Source organism: Bos indicus, chromosome 2 (genome assembly GCF_029378745.1).
Source record: "Bos indicus isolate NIAB-ARS_2022 breed Sahiwal x Tharparkar chromosome 2, NIAB-ARS_B.indTharparkar_mat_pri_1.0, whole genome shotgun sequence".
Lineage (NCBI taxonomy): Eukaryota > Metazoa > Chordata > Mammalia > Artiodactyla > Bovidae > Bos > Bos indicus.
The window spans coordinates 17311913-17330372 of NC_091761.1; the positions used below are offsets into that span (position 1 = coordinate 17311913).

Below are 18460 nucleotides of genomic sequence, written 5' to 3' on the forward strand. Positions count from 1 at the left end.
TTTCTCTTACATATGATGCTCTTACTCTGAACAAATGGGGACAGAAAGAACTTTCTTTATATTTGAAATAAATTTGGTGGATAAAATAGTTTTATGTAGAAGTAAATGTTCCTTTGTTACAAATTCAAAACACTACATTTCCTTACAAATTCAAAAGAAAGGAAGGCAGTTCAAACTACTTTTGGTGTGAAATGTAGCCTCCTTGCATCTCATAAAAATAATTATAAGTCAAATGAATAAATATTAATGTCAAGCTGTACTTATTTAATAAAGCCTTATTTAATAAAGTGATTATCACCCCAGAGAGCAGAGGAAGGCACTTTATTAAAATTATTTATTTTAGTTTGCAGGTATGGTGTATTTTGTATTATATAAATGCAGAGTTGAATCAAAAATTTTTTTTGCTGAGAAGAGTAAATATGTATATACATATCCATCCACACAAAAAGGTACTAGCAAGATGACCATATAATATATAATAGTTTTTATGTCACCCATCCACAAAACCACTCAGGGACCACTTTCCTAACTAAAGTCCTAAAATGTTAAGTGTGACAGGTAAGCCTGCATGAAGAAGGACCAGTAGAATCAACATTGGTATAGCCATGACATCCTTGGAAGGGAATGCGAGAAGGGAACAGATAAAATGCAAGATACCCAGTTAAAGTTGATTTCCAGGTAAACAATGAAGTATTTTTAACATAAGAATATCCTATGTAATATTTGGCACATCATTTATATTTTTAAAAAAAGGATTTTTATTTCAAGCTTGGTAACCAGAGCAGGAGATCTGGGTTCTGGTCTTAGCTGTAGAGGTTCAAGCAAGTTACTAAAATTCTGCAAATCTTTTCTCATTTTCAAGTGAGAAAGTTGGAGTAAAATAATAGTGGTGAGACTGGGACCTCACCTATATGCTTTAACCAGACCTGTTTTCCATGTTTTATTATACTGTGTTTCCAGTTAGGATTCTGTTTGCGGGTAAAGTGGGGGGAAGGTTCTGAAACTCAAAGCAAATTAAAAGTTTGAAAGTATAGATGCTCCCTGACATTTTACTGCTGTCCTGTGAGAATGTGACATGGAACAGCCCACAATGATGCTTAGGATTGGAACATTCCAGATATGCTGCCTTGCATTGAGCCTTGCAGTCCTCGCCTGTCAGGCTCCTTCTGAGTGCAAGAGTAAGGAATGTGTTGTCCTCTATTTGGGGGAAAAAGCACTTCATTTCCACTTTCCTTTACAGAATGAAGAATACATTCAGACAGGTCCAGATTTCTGATTTTGCAATTCTTCCAGCCTGGTGGGGTTTTCTTTTCATCTTAAGCCTTTTTAATTTGTGTCATGGACCTGTTTTGCCTCCGTGTCAGGAGGTATCTGATAGTTACTGAATATCCTTTCAAGCTTAGCTTTGACAGAAAGGTTTTGAAAGGATGTCAGTCAGTGTGTTTGGCTGTTGAGGAGGGATATTGGTTTTTAAATCAAGAAAGCTCATTACATCACTAGTCACTGAGAAAGGCCTTGTGATGTTTTTTTAGGCCATTTACCAGAAAAATAGGCAAATATATCACTATTATTTAGATTCAGAGACTTAGCACCAATAATTTTTTTAATTGCATTTATAATCATGAGCAAGTATTGTGTAGTTATTTGTATGCCTTTTTTTTAATAAGAATAAAAAGTTCTGCTTTGTTTTTTTTTAAGTTCTATTAAAAAAAAAAAAGATATTTCTCAGACTTATTTTTGGCTCTGAATTTTATGTTGCTGCTGCTGCTGCTAAGTCGCTTCAGTTGTGTCCGACTGTGCCATCCTAGAGATGGCAGCCCACCAGGCTCCCCCGTCCCTGGGATTCTCCAGGCAATAACACTGGAGTGGGTTGCCATTTCCATCTCCAATGCATGAAAGTGAAAAGTGAAAGTGAAGTCGCTCAGTCATGTCCGACTCTTAGCGACCCCATGGACTGCAGCCTACCAGGCTCCTCCAGCCATGGGATTTTCCAGGCAAGAGTACTGGAGTGGGGTGCCATTGCCTTCTGTGGAATTTTATGTTATAGAAGCTTAAATCCTAGAGCCAAGTTTGGAATGTTCTCAAGCCACTCTTTTAAAAAGAAAAGCGGGAAAGGCCGGAAGGCAGGTGACCATCTTCTATCTCGGATACCAACCTGTTCTTCCAAACAAAGCTGGGTAGCTCCTTTCAATATCCTGTAGAATAATCACTTCTCATAAGCTGTCCTCAAGTGAACCCCTATCTTGTTTAGTACTTTAACATCTATTGAAAACCTATTCTTCAGCCCAGATTCCTGAAATGGTTTATTTCTTGTTGTATTTCACCCTGAGGAGACAAAATAGTAAATAAAACATAGCTAACAGGTGACTTATTTTTTAGTTTCTCTTGGTGAATCCAGTTGCTTTTCCCATCACTCTGAATAGTGTGTTTCTTTGGATAAGATAGTTCATTGTGAACTATGTATACCTTGGGCTTTTTGTGGTTATTGTTTGAAATATGAATATACCTTATTGAGAAATATAAAGTATAATACTTTGAAGGTAGTAACTTTTCCACAGAAAATATTAATGGCATTTGTCATCATTTCATTTCTTCTTCTGTGCTATTATAAAATTCAGAATAGAGCTAAATTCTTATTCATATTCTACGAGGTAGTTTTTCCTTTTTCTTAAATATTTTATAACTTTTCTCATAAATTCTCTCAACAGTGCATCTAATAATTTCATGGAAACTTTTTGTTACCTTGTCTTTGACAGTTGTTACTGAACTTTCAAATCTGTATGCATGCATTGGCCAAAAATTATTTTAGTTATAGGAACATGAGATAATAAGGATAAAATGAAAGCCTTTCAAGAACTTTCTTTGTGTCTTGATGGAAAAACACCTCTCTCTTCTCATGGTTTCCAGTCATGTCTAACCATTCATTTGTTCAAGAATGAAAACAAAGAAAAACACTGGATTTCCTTAAGAGACGTAATTTAGATCATTACCTAAATGCCTTTTCCCTACATTGAAAGGAGCAGCTGAATTGGAATTGAGCATGGTCCAGGCTTCCTTAATACATCGTATCAGCCAATTAGACTTTCCAAAATGCATTTTTAATCTGAATATGGGTACATACGCCATTGAATTTCAGTTCTTAAGTTTACTCATCTAATGTTTGAATAGAAACGTCAGCACCTGAAGCATTGCTGGGCATGTATGTGTCCATGCAATGAGGTATGAGTAAACCTTCAATTAAATCTCATACCCATTGCAGATGTAAATTGAAAGTCTTATTTGTTAAACTGAACTTTTGAAATGCTCTTTGAAGAGGCTTCTTAAATTACCCAGCAGCATAACTACAGCTTTGCTGCAACTCTCTTGATCCCTGGCAGTGTGGAAAATCACCGGGCCTGTGGAGCCAGCCAGGAAAATGGACCATTTTGCATTTGCACTGACCATATGATTGCACACAAAGGTCTACTGTCAGAGTTAGACATTCAGCTTCAGTAAGGTGCAGAGGTGCCTTAGGGCATCTCCCATTAACAAAATAACTACTGTCTGGAAAAGAACTCAAAATTTATTCCTTCAACCTAGAACCATTTAAAAATTATCCACCAGAGTGTTAAACTGGTTTACCACTAAAGAGAAGGAGATGGTAAAAACACCCATTCCTTTCTTTTTAGCTTTTTCGCTTGTACCATTTGGAAACTCCAAAGTTCTAAAAGTGTTAACAATGTAAAACATTATTTTCTTGTAATACCTTCACAAAAAACTGTTAGAGTTTAGCCAAAATATGTGTTGTTGTTCAGTCACTCAGTTGTGTCCGACTCTGCAACCTCATCAACTGTAGCACATCAGGCTTCCCTGTCCTTCACCATCTCCCAGAGATTGCTCAAACTCATGTCCACTGAGTCGGTGATGCCATCCAACCATCTCACTGTTTTTCGTCCCCTTCTCCTCCTGCCTTCAATCCTTCCCAGCATCAGGGTCTTTTCCAAGGAGTCAGTTCTTCCCATCAGGTGGCTATAGTATTGGAGCTTCAGCTTCAGCATCAGTCCTTCTAATGAATATTCAGGACTGATTTCCTTTAGGATTGACTGGTTTGATCTCCTTGCTGTAAGGGACTCTCAAGAGTCTTCTCCAACACTACAGTTTGAAAGCATCAATTCTTTGGTATTCAACTTTCTTTATGGTCCATCTCTCACATCTGTACATGACTACTGGAAAAACCATAGCTTTGACTCGATGGACCTTTGTTGGCAAAGTAACGTCTCTGCTTTTCAATATGCTGTCTAGGTTTGACATAGCTTTTCTTCCAAGGAGCAGGCATCTTTTAATTTCCTGGCTGCAGTCACCATCTGCAGTGATGAGGAGTAACTTGTGGTCATTTTGTTATTCACTGGAAAGTACCAAGCCAACCACACTGTACCAGAAACCCACGAGGAAGGTTTCCAGGTGAGATGCATCCATCACTTAGCTCTCATCCTTAGAGAACTTCTGAAAGCAGATCACTGTAGTTTCCCTTTCTCTTTGAGGGTACGATGACAGTGGTGGCTCTGAGATTCAACTGTTGTCTTGGGACTTGGGAGCTGAAGAAAATTCTCTGTGGAGATCTCACAGATGGCTGTGAAAGCCAAAGAACATGTGCTTTGCCATTTTCACCAGTTGTATGATTCTGAATTCTGTATGAACTTCCCTAAATCATGGGATAATGTCCTTATCCTTACATATTTGGTATGATTTTACATGTGAAATTATCAGAATCACGGTTGTATCAAGGCAGTGAAAATGTATTTAGGAATTATCCATGGTAAAATTGTGTTTCTTTCCCATTCTCCTGTTTTATTTTTTTCATAGTAAAACACTCTGAAAGTACCATAATTATAACTTTAGAAATACTTGTTCCCCTATCTGAAAGTAGAGAATTACTATAAAATCTTCCCTAAGTTGAAATGTAAAGCGAAGAAGCAGTTTCCTTAGGGACACATCTTGTTAATGGATGCACAAAATAAATCCAGATAAAGCACAGAAGCCCAGACACAAGTCAAAGCTTGGGCAGCTGAGCGCTGAGATGCTGAGTGTAGTTCCTGGGGAAGGAGCTTAGTGGTGCTACTGTCCCTGCTTGAGATGCCCACTGCCTCTCTCTATAAAAGCATTTCAAAAGAAATGCTAAACACTATTTTCAATTTTCAGATTTTATCATAAAAGCAAAAATCCTGTTGGGATTTCTTTCAGTTAGTGAAAACAGGTACTAATACAGGTCTTTCTTAAAACCAAGTGGTGCAAAGCAAACTTTCAAAAACAGGGAGTACCTGTATAGGCCTCCCTAGCTAGAATGTTGTATTTTTGAAGGCTTTCTCTTCTGTATGTCCAGCTCCCAAAACAGTGCATGACGGTCATTTAATAAACTATTGTTAAATGAATCAATTTTCAAGAAAATACAGTGTGTGTGTGCAAACTAAAAATTATACATTTTTAAAAGTGTGATGTGTTGGAAAGGAGCAAAAATTCCCAAGGACAGAAATGTCTACGTTGATATGAAACACTTAATATCTGAAAAGTTTGCATTTTTTTGTTATCAGAGTGCTCTAGAAAGAGGACATTATTTTATGGCAGAAATAGACATCTCTAACATTCTATATATGTTTCTTTTTTTGTTCTTTTAGAAATGAAACCAAGGTGGAATTTCTCAAAAAAAAAAAAAAAAAAAAAAACACACTACTCTTAAAATGCAGTTTAGTTTACTTTCAAAATAGATCCCAGGGTGTTTTTTCCTTACTCTAGCCATCCTTTTTGTCATGGAATGTTGTTGTTCAGTCACTCAGTCGTGACTGACTCTTTGTGACCCCATGAACTGTCTGGGGGTCACTGTCTCCCTGAGTTTGCTCAAATTCATGTCCATTGAGTCAGTGATGCCATCCAACCATCTTATCTTCTGCGCCTCCTTCTCCTCTTGCCCTCAGTCTTTTCCAGCATCAGAGTCTTTTCTAATGAGTCAACTCTTTGCATCAGGTGGCCAAAGTATTGGAGCTTCAGCTTCAGCATCAGTCCTAATGAATATTCAGGACTGATTTCCTTTAGGATTGACTGGTTTGATCTCCTTGTGGTCCAAGGCACCCTCAAGAGTCTTCTCCAGCACCATAGTTCAAAAGCAAACTGTGTTATGGAATAGATAATTCTTATTTGATGAATTCCAGGGCTTTTCAAAGAGGGCCTAACAATATGGAATTCAAGTGAAAGATGTCAGACTGTCTAAATTCATTTTAAGGGGAAAAGGAAAGGAAAGAAAAAAAAATGTATTCTGGTCTATACTCTGTTTGGTTGCTTCCAGTCTCTGGACTGGCTCCACATTTTCTACAAGGAATGTTGACCACCACTAGGAAGGCTCTGGAAAGGGCCCTTAATTTCTGCAGCTATCAAAATACTGCTAATTGTCAACCAGTCTCAAAAACTGCAAAGGTCTACAACGTTTTGATAAAAATAGTAGTAGTAGTACTAGTAGTCGTAGTAATAGCTTTAGTGGGTCTGAGACTTAGATCAGTGTGACCTATTATTTTCGTAAGTGTGTTATGTTAGCCTTTATACCAATTCTGGTTGACTTTCTGGTGGAGTAATGGTATGCCTGTGGTACAAGAGCACAGCTGATTTTGTTTGCCAGTCACAGTGTGTGGTTTTAGCAAAGAGCTAAATATGGCACTGGGTTGAATCAACAGTCTGGGGAGAGTGCGGTGTGCCATTTGTGTTCCTCCCAGTGACACTGATGGCATTCAGGTGGACCCGTCAGGATGCTCTGGGCAGGAGAAGCAGTGACAGGACGGCAAGTCTCAACTGTTACACATCCCAAATGCAAAAATGCAGGTCTCACAGCATGCCGTGCCATGGGGCTTATTTTTACTGAGACTTCTGATTTGAAATCCAAAGCAGTACTGAGCTGTGGAGTTGAAATAAGGCTGCCAATGATGTGTTTGTATTTCCTGATCTTTGAGAAAAGGAATTTGTCTTGCAGTAGTTGTGTCTGCTTTGTTTCTATTTAAGTTTTTAAGGATTTGAAACAAGTAAAACAGTAATAATAAAGGCATATGGTCAGAGTATTTAAATATAAAAGGCAAAACCTTTTTTGTAGTAACTTCATAGAAATAAATTGCTCTTCAGTGACATAAGCTATTTCTTTTAGAAGTGTCAGTTCCTGAATATTTGAAGTTCTAATGAGACCCTATTGTCTCATTCTTTTCCATAAATCCAATAATGGAAAAGGAAAGGATGAAAAATAGTCATTCTTTTTGTGCTCCTGTAATTTGACAATATTGCGATTAAAAAACTGATCCTTTGCCAAACTTCTGGAAAGCTGTAACTCACAAGGATTTAGTAGCTGAGGTCTGCTTTGTAGTAAATCAAGGACAGGTGCAAAGGATGGCCATCACCTGCTCTGTGTAATCTCTAAGTATTTCTGGAACTTTATTTTTTTTTTCTGTATGCAAGCCCAACAGTTACAATGGGGAAAGAGAACAGGGCAGCCCCAATTTTCATTTATGGATTTCCTGAAGTAGCCCAAGAAGAAATGGGCTCGTCCTTAGAAAGGCATATATTGGTCAGAAAGAAAAAGACAGACTCACTTCTCCAGGAAACTTACTTGAACACCAAGCAGGCCTTCTGTGTAGCTTGTCTGGGCTGCAGGGAATTCTAGAAACACTCCTCCTTTCTTCGCAAATCTTACCTCCTAGAGCAGTGCTACACACGATATCCATAACCCTGCTTGGTGGTCCGTTAGCGGGGAAGAGTAGGGGGAGAGATTCCTGCCTGAGTTTGAATCCTGACTTCAAACCTACAAACTCAAGGGCGACCAGTTATTAAGCTTCTCAAAGCTTCAGATTCCTCATTTGTAAAAGGAGGGTAACAGTGATATCTGTCTCACATGATGGTGGTGACTGCACGAGATAATCCCTCAGTAGAGTTCCTGGCACATGCTAAGAGTTCTGTAAATCTAACCTTCTCTTATTAAGATGTTTATTATTATTATTACAGCTTAAAGTATTAGTCATGCAGTCGTGTCCGACTCTTTGTGACCTCATGGACTGAAGCCCGCCAGGCTCCTCTATCCATGGGATTCTCCAGGCAAGAATATTGAAGTGGGCTGCCATTCCCTTCTCCAGGATAACAGCTTAGAGAAAAAAAGTAAAAGGCAAATAGAGCAGGAGTATAAACACATTTATGTCACTGTTAAAGGGAGGATCCTGGATGCTTAAAGTGTGAGAAAATCAGAAAAGGGGGAAAAAGTTCAAAGTCAGGGTGGAGCAAGAGGGGACAGACCTTCATGGGCCTTCTCTTGCCTTGTTGATTTGCTTAATCATCACCCTTTTTCATTTTTACAATGTCCTTTCTTGGGTTTGACTCATCCTACCCCATCTAATTTGGGACAACATCTGGAACATATTAGACCTCCAGAATGTTTGTTGAATGACTGATCTTTAACTTTTTAAAGTCAAAAACCTGATTTCTGCTCCTGTTTAGTAGGAAAGCTAGTATTGCCTGCTAGACTGTATAAATGGTTACCAAATGCTTCATAGAACATAGGTTAAAGCAGTTAGCTACGTTTAAGATGAAATGTCCTCATCTTCAAGAATAGTATGGATACCCAGCCACATATGAGAAACCCTGGTATAATTCTTGAGCAGTCTTTTTTGCTATTTAAGTAGTGCTTGGTTTGCTTCCCTACCCAGCCCCATGTGATGGCCAGTGAAGTCATTGTAAGACTCATTGTAAGTTCATACAATTTGAACTTCATCCCCTTGAAAATTATTGAGATAGGTGAAAGGTTTGTAATTTTATTTTATTTGCCTAAAATTCCACCTAGGAAAATTATCTCGAATGTAAATGTCATCTAGTACTAAGTTATTTGTTCATGTCTTCCCTACCCTGGCTTCTTTGCCCTCCCCTAGACTTCATCCTGCCTTTAGTGAAGTGCTGTGGTGTGTTTTTTTCCCCTTGGCTAGGTTTTATTTGCAACTGCATGTGTTTTTATATGATTGCTTACACTGTGTGGATATAAATTACTTTTTGGAATAATCAGTGAAAGTAATGATCTTTTAAAAAAGAACTCATACAAATACAGATTTGTAGTTCCATAAACTTTGTGAATACCCCCAAAGATGCCTGTTTATTCTTATTTTGATATTGAAAATATAATAGATGGTGTGATAAGACTAGCTTCATGAATTCCTTTTATAAGTACTGTAATAAAATGGTTAATTTGTCCATACATACCCTCCAGTTATCTCCTCAATTCCTGGCAACAGCCACAACCCAATTTTTCATTTTTATTGCCTACCAGTTAATTGCACTAATAGGTTTTACTTTTCATTTCTGCCTGACTTTCATTATAAAAAGTGGCAAGTGCTAACTCTTGCTGCTTTTTAGTTAGTACATATTTCAGACTTTTTAATCAGAGATGAGCAAAGCAAATGGATTTTTTTTTTAATTTCATGTGAATATGCTTGCTAGCCTCAAAATTCCAGATGACTACTTCTGACTTTTACTCTTTTAGAAAAGAAGAGGCTTATTTGGGACCAATAAATTCTGCCAGGTAAGGAATATTGGGAGCTAGAGCTATGTGGTAGTTTGTTGTTTTTTTTTTTTCCTCTAGAAAAGCTCTTTTTAGTACTGTTTACCAGTGAATCAGTCTTCTCAATTCACAGACAGTTTTCTTGTGCAAAATGAACTAACATGAGCTAATTTAATGAGTATTTAACAAGGCATTTGTTCATTTAAAAGCGATGTAAACATTTTAATAAAGGTGTTTGAAAACATTTGTGCATTTTTAATAATCAAATGTGTATGAAATCCAATTGAATCTTTAAAAATAAGAGTTTGTTTTATAATTTCAGTACCTTAAATAATTTTCCTGAGTACTCTACATATGAAATGATTATGATATAGATATATAGTATTGACTATACTAAATTGAATCATTTTCATTTATCATATTTTATGATTTATGAGAATGTTTTTATTCAGCCTGATTGTTTTATTCATCTTGAAAATTGATTGGATAAAAGACTTGCCATTGATTTAGTTATACATATCTCTTTATGAAATATGAAATATCTCTGGTGGCTAAGACAGTTAAGAATCCACCTGCAATGCAGGAGATCTGGGTTGTATCCCTGGGTTGGGAAGATCCCCTGGAGGAGGGCATGGCAACCCACTCCAGTATTCTTGCCTGGAGAATCCCCAAGGATAGAGGAGCCTGTTGGGCTACAGTCCATGGGGTCACAACGAGTCGAACATGACTGGGACTAAGGACAAATCACTATGATTAGAGAGAAATGAATTTGCATTAGGGGAAGAAAACATTTAAGTTGATATAAATTAACATTATAGTTATTATTTTTACCTAAATTTTAAAGTATTTTAGGAATACTACAAGAAAAAATTCAGGATTTTACTACTCTATACTTTAAAGAAAGAAAGATGTAAAAGCGTTTTCTATGTTGTTGCTAAGTCTGGATCCTGCTGAAATGACCCAGATATTTGTAGTTACTGCGTGCTAAGTCACTTCAGCTGTGTCTGACTCTTTGCAACCCCATGGACTGTAGCCCGCCACACTCCTCTCTATGGGATTTTACAGGCATGAATGCTGGAGTGGGTTGCCATTTCCTTCTCCAGGGGATCTTCTCTACTCAGGGATCAAACCTGAATCTCTTACGTCTCCTGCATTGGCAGACAGATTCTTTACTACTAGCACAACCGATAGCCCTTCAAATGGCAAATACTGAAAATATCTGATAAGCAGTGTCTGTTTCAAAATATCGGATGAATTGGCAAGCTTCTTTCTTATACGGTTTAAAGTCTTCTTTCAACTAAATTATGTCCTCCCAAGTGACATATGAATAAGAAATATAATTATAGAATTCTGTGATAAACAGGGGGAAAGAAACAAGATTGAGACAGAAAAAAAAAAAAAAGTGGACCTTTTCTTGAAATACCTATAACAAAATAGAGAATCAAGTGGAAAATAGAGAAAATTTGTTCCAAGTGAGAAATATGAAAGTTAAAATTTTCATGTGATTAGCAGTTAAGCCATTCAAAGGATGACAAGAAAGCCAGAGTTAATGACAGATGCAAAGGAATCGAGCAAATTCCATGTATAAAGTAGAGAAGTCGATTCTAGCTAAGAATTTCTTGAAGGAACCTCTTTAGTTTGCTTCTCATGAAACAGATGGGTGGAAGCTCACCTGCCTTTATATGGGGGTGCTTAGCCACAACTCACCTTTCAGGAAGAGAGCACTCAGCCTTGGGAACATAAACAGTATTTTCAGGTTATAGGGTATAAATATGAAATTTGAGTAGAATGCACTTGTATTAGGAGTTACTTGAAAAATTATGTAGGCAGCTAACAGTTTCAAAAATTGAAAGGGAATGTTTATATCCAAGGTTGTATTGGAAATCTCAACAGATATCTTGTTTTACTAAAAATTTGAAACTAGGTTTTTGTAGATGTATCTTTTGTCTATGTTTCTATATTGAAGTATGGGAACCACTAGGATGTGCAGATTTATTTTAGATGATGGAAGTTTTAATTTTTAACTTTCAATATATTTTTTGAAGTGAAACTGTGATTTCATAAGTATCATTGCTGCATTCTTAAAAAGTCTATTTTAATATGATTTAAAGAAAAATGTTAGAATAATAATATATATAATAGTATAGGCATATTACAAAAATGATGAAAGGAAAATGTGTTTAGGAAATATTCATATTGTTTTATTCTAGATAGTTTACATGTCACTAGATGTATTTTTTAGAACCTTAGAACAGAAAATATCTCAATAAAATTATCTTACTGTTTTAGCTTTGCAAAATAGTGCAAAGTTTTCCATCCTGCCAATAAAGATCGGCTGTTTTATTTTTAAGCCTGTCTAAAACTGTTTTGCCCAGAAAAGGCAATGGCACCCCACTCCAGTACTCTTGCCTGGAAAATCCCATGGACAGAGGAGCCTGATAGGCTGCAGTCCATGTGGTTGCGAGAAGTCCTACACGACTGAGCGACTTCCCTTTCACTTTCCACTTTCATGCATTGGAGAAGGAAATGGCAACCCAGTCCAGTGTTCTTGCCTGGAGAATCCCAGGGACAGAGGAGCCTGGTAGGAGGCCCTCTATGGAGTCTCACAGAGTCAGACACAACTGCAGTGACTTAGCAGCGGCAGCAGTAATAATCAGAAAGTTACAGGTTCATGTTTTGCAAATTGATGAGACTTAAGTATTTATACTGTGAGTATACTAAGGAAGTGGACTAGGGTTTAATTTTCTGGTATTTTGAGATTTTTGCCTATAGAAGGTTTTTTTTTTAATTCTTGTTAAATGAATTTTAATACAATCAATTTTGCTACAACCTTGAGCAAAACAAATCCCCAGATTTTCCAGTAATGATATTTTACATTAAATAGTTAAATGTAATACTCTTAACAGTTTTTTTTCCTCTTTCACTTTTTAAGTTATCATAAATAAAATTGACTTTTGGAGAATGCCCACAGTCCTGTAAATTTCCATACATGTATAAGTTTGTGTAACCATCACTTCAGTCAAGGTATAAAATAATTCTATTACTCTCTTCTTTGAATTTTTAAGTGTTTCAAACCATATAACTTATCTTTATAGTAGGAATATATTATCCTAAACTTGTAGCAAAAAAAAAAAAAAAAAAAACCTACTTTGCTGTACTGTTCAATAAATCTGTGTTCCACTCTCCTTTCTAATGAATTTAAGTTCTTCTAATTGCTAATTGTACACTTGGTTGATTTATGGTCCTCATCAGGGATAGCATTCATTTTTCCTTTCTACCAAATATCATCAACTAATCCAGGCCTAAGCTCTAACCTCTGGAGATTTCCTAGACGATGGTATCGGTAGATCTGTCTTTGTTCACATTACATCTGTTGATAAGTTATGCTTTGTTCATCATCCGCATTGTTTTTTGAACTGCCAGTTGTCTGACGTTAATGCTGGATTATTATCTGGAGTACACAGGAGAATCACTGCTGCATTTCTTTTTATAGGCTCTGCAGATAGTGTTCTTTCTTTTTCCAAGTATTTTCATGGCTTTGTGCCATGCTTTTTCTACACTATCATTGCATATTTCTCTATCTGTGTATGGTACATGCAAACCAAAGAGAGCAAAGTCACAAGCTGTAAGTCAGAACTTTCCTTGAATATTTAAACAAGTGTTGCATCTTAACCATTCTGTTATGGACATTTGAGTAGCATGCATTTCCAGTAAAATGAATATCTAGAGTCCATAAACAATAATAAATTATTTTAAAATAAAGATCAACATTTGTCTAATTGTCTGTAATATGTCTATCATTTATGACTTTACCACAGATAGAAAATTAAGAAATTTAAATATACCTGTAACAGTCATCACTGAGGTCATTTCAGACCATCTTAAGTATTATTACCTCACATAGAGAAAACATTAACAAGTTAATTTTAACCCTGATATTTGGATCTTAAGTTTTCTCGTTCTATTAATCTTTTAAGATTTTTCAAGGTTTCTTATATAAATATAAGATATCTTGAAATGTGATTCTCCTGTGATTGTTTTATGTGTGTTTTTATTTGAAAAAAAATTTTTTTTTGCTTTTAATTCTTGGAAATAAGCATATTACTAATGAATGAGATTCTTTATGATCCTTGTTTGGGAACTAAAAGATAAAAACCTCAAGGAATAATACAGCTACTTTTACTTGTACACACTATTGTCTGTCCTTTGAAGCTATAAATTGACTGTTTTGTCATTTGCTCCTCAGATGGATCCTGTGCAAAAAGCAGTCATTAACCACACATTTGGAGTGTCCATTCCCCCAAAGAAGAAACAAGTTATTTCTTGTAATGTCTGTCAGCTTCGCTTTAACTCGGATGTGAGTATCACCTTTTCATTGCTCTCTGTAGTCTGTCAGCTTGGAGTCTGATTGTTCTGAACATGTACATCTCTTCATATTATGTATTCTCTAGAAGCACATTTATTGTGGGCTGTCGGTGGCCCATTTATTTCAGTGTGCTCGATTTTAAAGGGATTCAGATTCAACATTAGAAACTTGAACCACAGAGTGGCTAATATCAAAAATCAAGGATTTCTCTATGCAATCAGTCTCATCTGTATCATTTTATACTTAATTCTACCAGTTATATTTACTTTTCAGAAATACTTGAATAGCAGAAAATATTTTTTAAAAGTTTAAAATGCAATGAAAATATGAAAAACTGCAATGAATGTTGAAGAAAACCATTGTTATTATTCTTTATAGCAAGTATCACATTTAAGTGTGTGTGCCAAATCATATTAAACACCGGAAAGAATAATTTATTGCACAGTTTATATTTTCTGGGAAGATAGAAATACAGGGAGAGCTTTGTAAATTATCTTATCTGGCAAGCATAACCATCCTGTTTTAAAAAAAGATAATAAAAAGATACACATTAATATTTTTTGAAAGTCAATTTTAGAATGTAGAAATAAAATAACAATATCACAATAAATAATATTAGAATGTTTATAATATTCAATTATCAAGTAAAGCCAATGACCAATGCAAATCTGAATCTGGCAACTATATATTATATGTGGTTTTTCCCAAGATATTTTACCATCAAAGTTATTTTGCAAAGAGTATGTTATCAGATTCATGAGTTTCAAAAATACTAAAATAGTAAATACCTTTCTTTGCATGTACCAGTAAATGATATTTTCATAATTCTATTTAGGAAACATAATGAAAATTACAGTCATTGGAAAAGAGGAGATATGCCTATCATGACTTATAAAAGTATATTTAATGAAATTTCAACCAAAAATCCAATGAATTTTTTTGGCACCTGATAAAATCTTTCTCAAATTCCATATTCAAGAATTAAAATGTTCCCAAATAAATTGAGAGATATATAGTACCAATTCACTAGAAAATCTCGGTATTGTTAAGATGTCATGTCTTCCCCTATTGATCCATACACCTAACACAACTTCGATAAAAATCCTAGAAGGCTTTTTTCGTAGAAAATACGAAGACATTTCTTAAATGTAACAGAAAAGGCCTATGATAGTCAAAATGTTTTTTAGGAAAGAGCAAAGTTTGAGTACTTATACTTTTTGATTTTAATACTTACCATAAAATCTATAGTAATCAAGACCATATTATTGGTGAAAGAGTAGTAGACACATTGATCAATAGAACAAAATAGACCCACACCTGTTCAGTCAGTTGATCTTCAACAAAGTTGCAAAGATAGTTCAATGGAGAAAGGTCAGTCTTTGCAACAAATAGTGCAATTGGATATCTACATGTAAATTTTTAAAAAAGAACCTTGTGTGCTATTTCCCACAAAATACAAAAATTAATTCAAATAGATCATATGCATAACTATAAACTTAAAACTATAAAACTTCTAGAAAAAAAATGAGAAAACTTATGTGACCTTGAGTTAGACAAAGATTTCTTTGTCTAAAAAAATATGAAATAAAAAATGTGAATTATAAAAATGCTCATTATTGGACTTCATCAAAATTAAAAATGTCTCCTCTTCAAATGACACTATTAAACTGTTAAGAAATTGGAAAGAAAAACTACAGACTGAGAGACAATATTTGTAAGACACATGTCTTGTATGCAGATATTTAAATAACTTACAATTCAATAATAAATAATAAATGGGCAAAAGATTTAAATAAGCACTTTACCATGACAGATAAATATGCAAAACAATTCTCAACATCATTAGCTGTTAGGGAAGCAGACCACAATCAGATACTTAATACTTAATACTTATTAAATACTTAATATTTATTAAATACTTAATACTTATTAAATACTTAATACTTATTAAAATGATAAAAATTAAACCAATTGATATTACCAAATGCAAAAATGAGGACCAACTGGAACTCTCATTAACTGTTGTTGGAAATAAAAGATAGTGCAGATCCTTTAGAAAACAGTTTGATGGCTATTTATAAGAATTTTTATAAAGTGATAGATACATTTCTCATACAGCCCATCAATCCCACTTCGAGGAATTTATCCAAGAGAAATGAAAACAGGTGGCTCAGATGGTAAGTCTGCCTGCAATGTGGGAGACCCGGGTTCGATCCCTGGGTCGGAAAGATCCTCTGGAGAAGGAAATGGCAACTCGCTCCAGTATTCTTGCCTGGAAAATCTCATGGATGGAGCCTGGTAGGCTACAGTCCATGGGGTCGCAAAGAGTTGGACACGACTGAGCGACTTCACTTCATAGGAGCTTTATTCATAATTGCCCCAAACTGAAATTGATCCTAATGTCTATCAACTGATGATGAAATAAACTAAAATATAGCCCTACAATGGACTCAGCAGTGAAAGAAGTTATATACCAATGCCTCCCACAGTGTGGATGAATTTCAAAGGCAGTATGCTAAATAAAATAAGTTACACACAAAAACGATACACTGTATGGTTACACTTATATAACTTTTGCAAAAGACAAAACTGTGGGGACAGAAATCCGACCCATAATTAATAGGGACTGAAGTTGGGGTTGAGAAATTCATCACCAAGGGGCATGAGAGAATTTTTTTGGGTGATGGAAATACTCTAAATCTTCGTTGCTGTGGTCATTACAAAACTGTTTTGTTTTGTTTTGTTTTTTTCTTCAAAACTCATAGAACTCAATACCTAAAAAGAATTTTACTGTATGTAAAGTATACCTCAGTAAACCTGACTAGGAGAACAAAATCAATGTGATAGGAGTCATGAAATATTTTGTAAATTGAAGACTAACTATAGAAACATACCTACCAGATATATTAAACTACAATATTGCTACTAGATTTAAGGTATAATAATTAAAAGAATTTTTTAAAGAAAAGATGGAATAAGAAATACTGAAAATAGATCCAAGTATATTTAACATTTTTGCCCAGTTATTATCCAAATTTATGTAGCCATGTAGGGAAATTAACATCTTTGTAACTTTACAAATATAAAATGAAAATGTTCACTACTTAACTGGCCACTGACAAAATGAATGCCCAGGTGAAGACATGCTCCATATTTAATTCTAGCATTCCCACTGCAGTGATGCCAGATGTTGAAGCATCTCATAATACAAAGCAAAGAGATTGTAAAGTAAAATTGCAAAAATCTTGCAAAAGATTCAGATTTTCATGAACTCATGATTGTCATGTTGGAGAACTGTTTAATACAAAGTCACTGACAAATGAGGATCTGCCTGTTAGAAGTATTCATTTAACAAGAGAAAAATTAAAAGGTTGATGATAGGCTGCTCAAAGTAAAATGTTTTAACTATCAAGCGAATAGTAAAAACTTTTGCAATTATGAATCCCTTGAATTAAAAAAAAGAAAACATTTATTTATGTGGTCCAAAAAGAAAAGAAATTTTAAAAGAATCATTGAAGAATATTGTTTCATCCTATTCCCATCCTCCCACTCTCCATGCCTTTCTCTCTCTGTCTATCATAACTACATTAATATTTCTTGCCTATCTTTCCTGGGTTTGTTTATGCAGATATAACCAAATATGAATATATACTCAATCTCCTTCCTTTTATACATACAAGATAGTATACTATTTATGCTTTACTTTTACCTTGCATTTTTTTTAACATAACAATATATCCTAGAGAATTTTCCCTATCAGAACCTAGCAAGCCCCCTCACTGTTTTTTCATAGGTGTGATAGGCAAAGATGTCCACATCCTAGTCTCTGGACTCTCTTACTATATTACTTTGTAAGGCAAAGGGGAATTGAGGTAGTAAATGGAATTAAGAGCACTAATCAGCTGACCTGAAAATAACTGTCCTGGATTATCCCACAGGCCCAAAGGCCCTTAAAGGTAGAAGAGGGAGGCAAAATAAAAGGTTAGAGTGACACGATATAAGAACAAATTGAGTGGCCATTGTTTGTTTGAAGGTGAAAAAAGGGACCACATGCCAAGGAATGTGGAAAGTTTCTAGAAGTGAAAAGTCAAGGAAATTGACTCAGAGCCTCCAAAAGAGAATGCAGTCCTGCTGACACCTTGGTTTCAGCCCAATGAAACCCATGTTGGACTTGCAACCTCAAGAACTGTAAGATAATAAATATGTGTTGTTTAAGTCACTGAGTTTGTGGTAATTTTCTACAACAGTGATAGAATACTGATACAGTAGTCTATGTGTAGATGTTGCATGGTTTCTTTAACTAGTCCCTTCCTGGTGGACACTTAGGTTTTTTCTTATCTTTGGAGTTAACATAGATTTTCATAACCAATAAATGGCAGATCTTCAAAAGAGACGTGGGTTCGATCCCTGGGTCAGGAAGATACCCTGAAGAAGAAAATGGCAACACAGTCCAGTTTTCTTGCCTGGAGAATCTCATGGACAGAGGAGCCTGGCAGACTACTGTCCATGGGGACACAAAGAGTTGGACACAACTGAAGCGATTTAGCATA

At 35.4% G+C, this 18460-nt stretch overlaps 1 protein-coding gene across 11 annotated transcripts in view; it reads left to right on the forward strand.

Moving 5' to 3' along the window:
* ZNF385B (zinc finger protein 385B) overlaps nt 1-18460 on the forward strand; it is a 475657-nt gene that overhangs the window by 381993 nt on the left and 75204 nt on the right. For 8 of the 11 annotated variants that reach the window (XM_019969931.2, XM_070802851.1, XM_070802853.1 and 5 more), the window contains 2 exons: nt 9527-9565; nt 13791-13901. The exons of 1 other annotated variant lie outside the window; for it this stretch is intronic. In XM_019969931.2, coding sequence (XP_019825490.2) covers nt 9527-9565; nt 13791-13901 — 150 coding nt within the window. The remainder of the gene's footprint in view (nt 1-9526; nt 9566-13790; nt 13902-18460) is intronic. 2 more of the 11 variants (XM_019969940.2, XM_019969949.2) reach the window with 1 other exon arrangement.